This window comes from Lycium barbarum, chromosome 10 (genome assembly GCF_019175385.1).
Source record: "Lycium barbarum isolate Lr01 chromosome 10, ASM1917538v2, whole genome shotgun sequence".
NCBI lineage: Eukaryota > Viridiplantae > Streptophyta > Magnoliopsida > Solanales > Solanaceae > Lycium > Lycium barbarum.
The window spans coordinates 43,117,560-43,128,263 of NC_083346.1; the positions used below are offsets into that span (position 1 = coordinate 43,117,560).

Here is a 10,704-nt window from a genome sequence, read left to right on the forward strand (position 1 = left end):
ACTGAGCTGAAAATTCTCCGCCACTTCCTTATTTCCAAAAATTCATAATTAGCCATTCCCGACTTAGTAAAACATCATACACTCAAGCCCTTCATTGTTCTACTCATCACACAAGTGCGGGAAAATTTCCGAGGTGTAACAATGGGGAGGGTAGAGTGTACGCAGACTTTACCCTTACCTCGTAAAGGTAGAGAGACTGTTTTCGATAGACCCTCGGCTCAACAAATGATGAAAAGGCAGCAGTAATAAAAGACAGTAACAACAACAAGATAAAGAAAATGAAATAAACAAGTAGCACCCCCGAGATCTAAGAATAAGCCGGCGTAAAAAGCTGCTAATACTTCTGATATGGAAAAGAGATCTGCGCGGCAACCTACTAACCCTCTAACCCGATACTCGACCTCCGCACCCTTCTATTAAGGGTCATGTCCTCGGAAAGCTGAAGTTGCGCCATATCTTGCCTAATCGCCTCTCCCCAAGACTTCTTAGGCCTACCTCTTGATCTTTTCAGGCAAAACACGTCCAACCTCTCACACCTTCTCATTGGAGCCTCTGCGCATCTCCTGCATACATATCTGAACCATCTCAACCTCCTTTCTCTCAGCTTATCCTCCATGGGGGCCACTCCCATCTTATTTAGAATCACCCCATTCCTAATATTATCTCTCTTAATATGCCCACACATCCATCTCAACATCCTCATTTCTGCAACCTTCATGTTCTGGACATGAGCTTTCTTAACAGGCCAACACTCCGCCTATACAACATAGTTGGTCTCAACACTACTATGTAGAACTTGCCTTTAAGTTTTGATGACACATTCTTATCACACAAAATGTTGGAAGCGAGCCACCACTTTATCCATCCCACTCCAATATGATTGTTTACTTATCAAATGATCGGAATCACCTATGAAGTTATGGTCTGTGCTACATGAATGAAATCCAGTCCAGAAATTGCATAAATCAGGTGAATTCATTTTTTTTCTTGAGCAATTTTTTTCTGAATGAAGAAGAAGCAAAGGAGAATGGAATGAAAAAGAAGAAGAACAACAAGAATCAACAACAAAAGAAGAATAAGAAGAAGAAGATCGATGATAAAGAAGAAGAAACAATAAAGAAGAAGGAGGTGAGATGGGTCGTTGGCTGCTGCTGTTTTGGCGCTAATCTTTTTTTATTACTCTTTAGGTAATTTAGGGTTTTGTATCAATTGGGTCAAAGCGTAAACAATAATTGTGGGGGGGGGGGGGGGGGGAGAGGGAGTGGGCAACTCCGAAATGGGTCAAACCTCATTAATCACTAACCATAATTTTGTCACCTACTCAATAAATTAACTTAGAGTAGCTCTTTTTTAAATTTGAAATCTTTTTGTATCCCTTGATTCAATGCCTCCCCCACCCCCGAGACATTAGCTTGAAGAAAAGAATTTTTTTGTTGGGGAGAAATACGCTCTATGTCTATTTCTAAAAACATTTATACCACGTAGTTCAAATTTTGTGTATAAAAACCCGGTTTAGCTCATAGTTGTGTATAAACATCTTTATACACTATTATACACTTTATACAAGATTGATACATTATGTATAACACTTTTTTCCCTGCAGGTATAATGTTGTATAATATTGTTTGTGGGCTACGTGGTGTAAATATTTTCAAAATGGGTTTCTTTTTTAAAATATCCCAAAAAAAAAAAAAGGAAACAGGAAAAAGAAGAATAAGAAAGCAAAACCTATATAACGCCACTCTGCCATTCATTTGGACGCTCAAATGCGGCTGAAATAAGGTTGGAGGACAGTGTGCAGACCCATAAACAACTTGCCCTGTTTCTACCAAGGCTTGTGCTCCAATGAAGTCTGTGACTGCTATTTCTTCCTCCATTCCTTGTCTCAACAAAGCTTTTCGTACTCTGTTTACTCTCTCCACAACAACAAACCCTCCTGCTTTCCGTAACCTACATACGTCACCGATACGCTATCGACCGATTACTGTTACCTTCTCTCTCATTCTCCCTGGGCAATCACATAGCTTGAACCACAGCTTTGTTTCCTCGCGTAAGAAGCCTAATTTCGCTGTGTCAAAATGCCTCTCTTCGATATCCTCGTCAGCACACACTGTGGATTGGAACGACGCTGTTTCGTGTTCGGAGATTGGGGAAGAGGCGTTGGAGCAGGAAGAGGATGAGGATGATGATGCTAGTGCTACTGCTGTTAAGCCTTATATACCTGTTAGGGCTTTCTTTTTCTCTACTAGGTAATGCATTTTTAAGCTGTTTCTATCATTCCGTTGTTTATAATGTGGGCGTTTGGACATAAGAATTGTGAAACAAGGAAATAAGTAGTACTACTCCCTCTCTCCCAATTTATGTGACACTTTGCATGAACATTTTAGATATATTTTTTCACAAAATTGATATGAGAAAAGTTGCAACTTATAGTACTTTTCATTGAGTTAATCTAATCCAATTTAGCTTCAAGCTTTAGTCAAATTAACTCTGGAAAAGCGAAAAGTATCACATAAATTGGGACGGAAGGAGTATTTGTTTTCCAAGATTAAAAATGGTACTCCCTTCTGTCCCAATTTATGTGACACTTTTCGCTTCCCGAGATTCAAACTGCATGAACTTTGACCATCATTTTAAGATGCGTTTTTTCATCAAATTGATATGAGAAAATTTGCAATTTATAGTACTTCTCATGTAGTTTTCAAATATATAAGTTTTAATATTAAAATATCGAGTTAATCTAATCCAATTTAGCTTCAAAGATTAGTCAAATTGACTCTCGAAAAGCGAAAGATGGAGGGGGTATTTGGAAATTGGAGTTTATGTTTGGACATGAATACACACCGGAGTTGTTTTTGAATTTTTGGGAGTGATTTTTATCTATTTTCTCTCATTAAAGGACAGCTCGGTGCACTAAGCTCCCGCTATGCGTGGGGTCCGGGGAAGGGCCGGACCACAAGGGTCTATTGTACACAGCCTTACCTTGCATTTCTGCAAGAGGCTGTTTTCACGGCTCGAACCCGTGACCTCCTGGTCACATGGCAGCAACTTTACCAGTTACGCCAAGGCTCCCCTTCAATCTGTTTTCTCTCATTCCGTTCAAAAATTGAAAATATTAATTGAACCATCCGTGATTGTCTGGCAGTGTGGATTTGCGGAGCTTAGTGGAGCAGAACAAGCAGAATTTTGTTCCACCTTCGTCTCGAATGACAAATTATGTTGTTTTAAGATTTGGGGACACCAAGAAGGCGCCCAGTGTGAGTGTATCATCTGCCTTTGTATTTGAATTTTTTTGTTTACAGTTGATAATCTTTACTATTTACGCTTCACTGTAGCTTTTACTCTTGTATTTGTCAAAACTGTTGTTGTTTACCGTTGATAACACATGGAGTATATTATGTGTACTGTTCTAACGTTTAGGCGCCATATTGCACAAGTAGTTGGACACTCTCTGTCCCAGGCGAATAACATGATTATGACGGTCAATGGTCTACATTTCGCTTTGGTATTTTGGAACTTGTTTGGTTGATTTTATGAAAATAAAATGTGCTATAAGAGTAATGGGAGAGTATGTGTGAAGACTAATGTCTTAAGCTTCATTAGTTTTTATATTTACACTCTTCCGTGTTTATATTTACATTTCTCGATGCAGGATGTGTATATACACTTTTCTATGTAAGTCCAATACACTTTTCTATGTAAGTCCAACCTATTTGCACCATCTACCTAACACTCCTCTTCAAGTTGGTGCATAAAACTTGTATGCACCGTGTTGTTTACGTACAAAGCTAGTTCGGGTACCAATAGAGGGATATTGTGAATAATTGTTGATCATTTGAAATTGCAAACTTTGTGGCTATCTCTCCTAAGATATCTTTTAACTGACAAAGCCACAGTCAATTGTGTTTGATTCTCTTATAAAGCATTGGATGTGATACAATATGAAGTGCTTTTATAAATATTACACTCAAGTTATATCTTACCTACTTGTACAAATTTTCTTTAAGTACTTGCTTGCTCTTTATGCATTAAAAAGTTGCCACCATCATAGTTCGATTTTCTGCTTTTGCACTGCATTATAATATGCAATCACATATGTTTCTTGCTTTTCCACGACACTGAATTATCTCCAACTAAGATAGAGCCCAGATCTTTGTAAGACAGTGTTCCTGCTCAATCTAATGTACTCAACACTCTTCTCTCCTCGGCCATTGTAGCGTAATCCTTTTGCTGGAGCAGATTTATATATTGGAAAAGTTACTAATCACTACATGTTGATGAGTATCATAAGAGAATCAAGACTAATTTGCGATGCTCATCTGGAAGATAATATCAAGTTCAGTCATGGGGAGGTAGTTGGGGTGGCGTTTGTTTCAAATTTGATTGAAATTTCTTTCCTGAAATTTGGAAAAATTAAACACTGTCCAATTTTTTTTTTTTTTTTTTTTTAACCAAAGATCATTAGTGTTTTAGTTTCTGTTAGTTTTTGCAAAAAAAGGAAAAAACTAGTACTGCGGTTACCTACAAAGTTGCTGATAGATTGTTGCATCCTCTCACTTTTTATCTCTAAATCTTAGACACTTGGTTTGTGATTTTTTAGTGCATGAGGCTATAAATTTTTATGGGGCATAAAATGTATGGATCTGTAATATGTTGCACGTATAAACACTGAAAATGTTGAAGCGTCAGCAAGATGAAAGATATAACTTCCCCTGTCTCTGTTTTGGTGCTAAACTGGATGCTAGTTTAGCCCCCGGGGGGGGGGGGGGGGGGGGGGGTATGATGTCCTCTTTATCATGGCTGAATACAAATGAGATACTTGACAATAGTTATTGGAGCATCTTCAATGGTTTTAGCTTCGAATTCATTTTTTCCCCAAAGAGGCATGGACGGGGTGATTTGTTCTTCAAGTATTTAAAATTTGGAATGTTGAAGATTGTCATATTTGCAGAAACGCACTTATATGTCTAAATGCCTTGGTGCAAACTATGGCTTTACCTTCCATTTTACACATGATGTGAATGTTCTCCTTTGGTTTTGTAGTTGAGATCATTTCGTTGTTGCATTCTTGCAATGTAGCATTTTGCTAGTTGGTTAATACATCATTTTGTGGTTAGGTTCTGGTTGAGCAATCGTCTATTAACTCTCCAGATTCATGATCTAATTTTATCAGAAATAGGAATTTTATTGATGTCTGCAGATGATCGATCTTTTCTATCTGTTTGCATCAGGTAGAAGATAGACCATCTACATTTCCACATAGTGAACCCCAGTGAACATGAATTCACTTTGATTGACCACATCTGTCTCATTGGAAATTTTTGTTATATCTAGGAGTCTTTTTCATCTTAGTTAAAAGAGTTGCATGTCAATTTAGGTATGAATGTTGGATTTTAGTTAGTTTTCCTGATTTGCATTAAGAGACTAATTTTTTAGTATTGCGATGAAATGGATCCGATTAAAATAGAATGGATATAGAAGATCTAAATAGCCACCCCAGCTACTTTGCAATGAAGGTGTAGTTGATTGATTGATGTGGTTTTCAAAGGCATTGGGTTAAAAAAAATTGTCTTTAAGATTTTCCTTTCCTTTTCCCTATTATATTTTTTTCCAAGCTTGCTCCTGTGTGCTGGTTTGTTTTTGAGGATTTCTGTTTTTCCTTTTGGTGCGAAAGTTTTCTGATTGAGGTGGTGTTGTTTGTGTTGTTACTTGCTTAATAAGCATATAGGAAATTTCAATGTTAGTTAGTGCTACGATATTTTTTCTAATATAATACTTATGTGTTATGCTTTCAGGCTTTAGGTGCCAACTTAAGTGGCAGTGATTGTTGTTACATGGTTGTTTTCCAATATGGCTCGATTGTCTTGTTTAATGTTTCCGATCACGAGGTTGATGGATACCTGAAGATTGTCGAGAGACATGCTTCAGGGTTATTACCGGAGATGAGAAAGGATGGTGAGTTTATGTGAAAATAATTCAAGCTACAAAATGCTTCATGAATTTACTTATTACCTTATAAAAGAAAATGCTATAGAAATTTCTTATATAGTCTGCTCATTTTTCTAATTCTTTTTGGAGAAATGTTTATTATTCTCATTCTGTCTTTTATTTCTGAGATAGTCAGTATTGGAAATTATATTTTTGTGAGGTAGTTAAGGTGTTTAGATTAAACTACTAACCGAAAGGCACTGTGATTTGATTATGATATTAGGAATTTGAATTTGAGTTGGTTTTGCTTTAAAAAAAAAAATGAAGGAACAGAAATGTTGAGTTATGCTGCCACTAATGTCCTCCCCTCAGAGGATTCACTGAGTAGAATTTTCTGATAAAAAAGAAAAAAAAACAAAGATAAGCACATTTTACCTTTCCGGGGAGAGGTGGAGGTGTTTTGGAATTTAGCAGTCAAATCGGCCTTTCTTAATTTTAATTTCTTTTGTTTCTGTTTCTCTCTCTCTCTTTATTTTTTTTATTAGTGACTTTATTATTAATTTCAAACCTCCATTTTTTTCTTCTAACATGCTCATTCAGGCTCATTGTTAATAGCACGCACAAAATTGTAGAATTTCTTGGAAGAACTTCCTAAAACTCACTTTCCCATTAATTGATGATCTTACTGGGAACCGGCAGAAATTGAATGGCTTTCGAGGGTTGTTAGGACTCAGGAGTGCATTTTAATAATTTTCTTTTATACTAATCAACTGAAGTGAGTGTCATACTGAAGTTGGATGTTAGTTCTTGGTCTAGCAAAGTTTGGCTCTACTTGAAATAATGTATTAAGTACATTGGACAATTTTGGTGATCTATGCCCTATGTAAGTGATCATTCCTTTATTTGTGCTAATTGTGTTCTTAATCTTTTATGGAATATAATATTCATCTCATCTCATGTGTGCTTCTGTACCAACTTTAAGTGATTCAAATTCTCTCATCTCTTATAAGAATTAAAAGTTTTCTGGACTCTCACTGATGTCTATATTGTGAAATTTTAGAGTATGAGGTAAGAGAGAAGCCAACTTTGAGCACATGGATGCAAGGTGGATTAGACTACATAATGTTGCAGTATATGAATGTAGATGGTATCAGAACCATTGGCAGTGTTCTTGGTCAAAGTATTGCTCTTGATTACTATGTTCGCCAAGTAGGTGTCTACCAACTTATATGTGATCAGCACTGAGAAGGTTCTTAGGTAACTTTCTGACTAGTATCCTCTGCCATTCCAGGTTGATGGAATGGTTGCTGAGTTTACGGACATCAATCGTGGAATGGAAAAGACTGGAACTTTCACAATGGAGAGGAAAAAGCTTTTCCAACTGGTTGGCAAGGCAAATTCTAATCTTGCTGATGTGATTCTTAAGCTAGGACTTTTTGAAAGGTATACTTCCATTTATTTAGATATGTTGTGAATTTCTCTATTTCGTCTTCCTTTTTCTGTTTCTCTCTTAAATCAATATTGTGATTTGGAAGAGTGGTATATAAATCAACTTTTTTTAAAATTTTTTTTATACTCCCTCCTTCCCAAAATAACTGTCGCTTTAGCAAAAAAATTTGTCCCAAAATAAGTGTCGCTTTCGGAATTCAAGACAAAAATAGTACTCCCTCTGTCCCAAAATAAGTGTCACCTTTGCAAAAATCACGCCCAAGAAAAAATCAATAAATACAATGTAGAGTTTACTAAACTACCCCTATTTATTAGATGTTTTTTTAGAATTGAGCAATTTTAAAGAGGAGTACGTCTTTAATGCTAAGGTCATAGTTGGAAATATTTGCCAATTTTTGTCTTGAATTCCTAAGGTGACACTTATTTTGGGATAATCTTTTTTGCTAAGGTGACACTTATTTTGGGACGGAGAAAAAGTAATTGTTTCCAACTCTACCCATATGTTAAAGAACTACTTCTTAATAGTGCTCTATTTTCATGTGTGTTTGGTGGTATCATGTGTGTTTGGTAGTATCATATGAAATTTTGTTTTGTTTTCAGATCAGATATTGCATGGAAGGATGCGAAATATGCTCAAATTTGGGAATATCTCAGAGATGAATTTGAGTTGACTCAAAGATTCCAAAGCCTTGACTTTAAGCTGAAGTTTGTTGAGGTATGGTATTTTATTCTCGAGAAAAGTCCATAAATAGTCCTTTATCTATGGAAGTAGGTCTAAAATGGTCCCTTAACTATACACTTACCGGTTTTAGTCCTTTAACTATCCAAAAACTTATCAAATTTGGGCTCTGTCTATTTTTTTATACAAACAGCTTTGTGAGATTAATCGTTAAACCATTCCTCAGACCTATATTTCTCTCTCTGCTTCTTTTCCTCAAGTTCCTCTTGTTAAAAAAAAAAAAAAAGAGCATTCTGGCACTGGTGTCCCTCTCGAGTCTCTAAAATTCGAAAAGACAAACTCAGACACAAAATTTCTATAACCATTCTTCTCAAAACTACTAAAAAAAAAAAAACACTACTAAAAAACTGGTAAAAACCGACGGAAAAAAATCGATGGAAAAAACTGACGGAAAGACCGACGGATTCCGTCGTTTTTTTCAATAATTTTTTAAAGTCTTTTTTTTAAGAAAGCGTCGGTAATCTTTTGCACAAAAATGTGCGAAAAAATATAATTATTTTTTATATTATTTTCTAAAATAAACCGATGGAGTCCGTCGGTTTTTTATTTTTATTTTTTTATAAAAAAAACCGACAGACTCCGTTAGTTTTTAGAGCGAAAAAACAGTATAAATTAAATCAATGTAAGTATATGAACAAAACATATCAGTGGTCTAGTGGTAAAGCCCTTTAATGCCAAGGAACATACCCGGGTTCAATTCCAAGTTCCTACATTTCATTCTTTAATTTTCAAAAAAAAAAAAAATCGACGTGAGACCATCGGTTTTTTTAATTTTTTTTTAACAAAATCGACGGAATGGGTCGGTTTTCCGTCGGTTTTAACCGACGCAGTCCGTCGGTTACGAAACGCGAGAGAGAACTTGAGGAAAAAAGTGGAGGTTAAAGAATGAACTTGAGGAAAAAGAAGCATAGAGAGAGAATATAGGTCTGAGGAATGGTTTAACGATTAATCTCACGAAGGTTTATGAGTTTGTACTCTGTTTGTATAAAAAAATAGATGGAGATCAAATTTGATAAGTTTTTGGATAGTTAAAGGACTAAAACCGATAAGTGTATAGTTGAGGGACCATTTTAGACCTACTCCCATAGATAAGGAACTATTTATGGCCTTTTCTCTTTTATTCTCAATCAATGAACGAAGCTTTAAATTCCAAATAAAGCTTGGTTCAGTTATATGAATCCTTAGTCTAATTTACTTTAAACTAAGGCTAGAGGTTCTTTATATCTCATATTTTTTCTTACCTGATGTGTTCCATGTTTGCAGCTCCTCTTTAAATAAAAAAAATTGTTGAATTTCGTCATGAGTTAAACGCTTTAGTTAACGTTTTGATATTTGTGTGCAGCATAACATACGATTCCTTCAAGAAATTCTTCAAAATAGGAAGTCAGATTTCCTCGAATGGCTCATTATTATACTGATTGGTGCAGAGATCCTCATTTCGGTTTATGACATTGCTCATAAGTCGTCAATCGCTCTGTAGGTTTAGCTTCTGAAGTGTTGGAAATTTGGAATATCCCATTGCACTCTAATTATGACCTGGAGTTGCTGTACATATGAAATCCTCTAATAATAATACACTATGCTATACGGCACTTGGTCTATTTAATTGTAAATGCACGATCACTTTACAGTAGGGAGGTACATCATTTAAGCTTAGTGCCTCAAAATAGGGGATATGAATTTACAGATGATTGCATTTTTGGTACCTTTCTCCTGTAAGTATTGGTTTTCTTTATTTTTCAATTCTGGTTTCGCGCTCAGTTTTGTTTGACAATTTGACATTTTCCAAGTGCACGATGAATTTATAGTAGTTTTCTTTTCGTCTTCTTTTTCTAAAATTTGTGCAACGTATGTAGGAATGCACCTATTGTTTTTTTTTTTTTTTTTAAATTTTGTGAAGATCTAGAGCCCGTTTGGATTGGCTTATAAGTAGCTGAAAGCAGCTTATAAACTGTTTTAAGCTTTTTTGAGTGTTTGACTGACCAGCTTAAAGTTATTTTGTGCTTAAAATAAGCCCAAAAAAATAATTAGGCTCGTTTGTCTTAGCTTATCTAAAACAATTTATAAGCTGAAAACAACTTATAAACTGTTTTTTTTTTAAGCCCATCTAAACAGGCTCCTAGTTGTTTTTCCTTACAACAGAATTTTCTTAGACTGTTTGGATGGCTGTTCCCGTGGTTCATTAATGTATAGTATGGTATGGTACAGTATGGTGTTGTATTGTATTGTATTGTACTGTATTAATGAACACAATGTTTGGATAGACTGTATCGTTTGTTGTGGTTTAATAACATTTGTATCGTTTGGTTTGACTGTATGGTACTGTATAATAACTTATAAGTTTATTAAAATACCCTTAACTCTTAATTAGAAATTAGTTTATATATATTAATAAAACTCATTAAAAGATAAGATAGGAACTTTAATAAGATAGGAACTTTAAAAAATAAGTAGGTGGTAGGTGGTAGGTGGTGGGGGTGGTGGAGGGGTGCGTGGTTGTGGGATGAGGCTGGGGGTAGTGGATGGTAGGGTGGGGGTGAGTGGTTGTGGGATGGGGTTGGGTAGTGGTGAGTGGTAGTGGGTGGTGG

General features: G+C 35.7%; 1 protein-coding gene across 1 annotated transcript; it reads left to right on the plus strand.

The window, feature by feature from the left end:
• The first annotated feature begins 1,745 nt into the window (after positions 1 to 1,745).
• On the plus strand, positions 1,746 to 9,876 carry LOC132614417 (protein RETARDED ROOT GROWTH-LIKE-like). The gene is made up of 7 exons (XM_060328869.1): positions 1,746 to 2,249; positions 3,146 to 3,257; positions 5,796 to 5,955; positions 6,989 to 7,137; positions 7,220 to 7,371; positions 7,978 to 8,092; positions 9,459 to 9,876. Exons 1-7 carry the CDS (start codon positions 1,846 to 1,848, stop codon positions 9,594 to 9,596), a joined length of 1,230 nt encoding a protein of 409 aa, XP_060184852.1. The 5' UTR covers positions 1,746 to 1,845; the 3' UTR covers positions 9,597 to 9,876.
• Positions 9,877 to 10,704: the final 828 nt, after the last annotated feature.

Bases quoted from the DNA above. Each gene is read 5' to 3' on its own strand.
- LOC132614417 (XM_060328869.1), top strand. From the start codon at position 1,846: ATGAAGTCTGTGACTGCTATTTCTTCCTCCATTCCTTGTCTCAACAAA. The intron at 3,258-5,795 runs GTGAGTGTATCA...TTATGCTTTCAG, and splicing joins ACACCAAGAAGGCGCCCAGT to GCTTTAGGTGCCAACTTAAG. The intron at 7,372-7,977 runs GTATACTTCCAT...TTTTGTTTTCAG, and splicing joins AAGCTAGGACTTTTTGAAAG to ATCAGATATTGCATGGAAGG.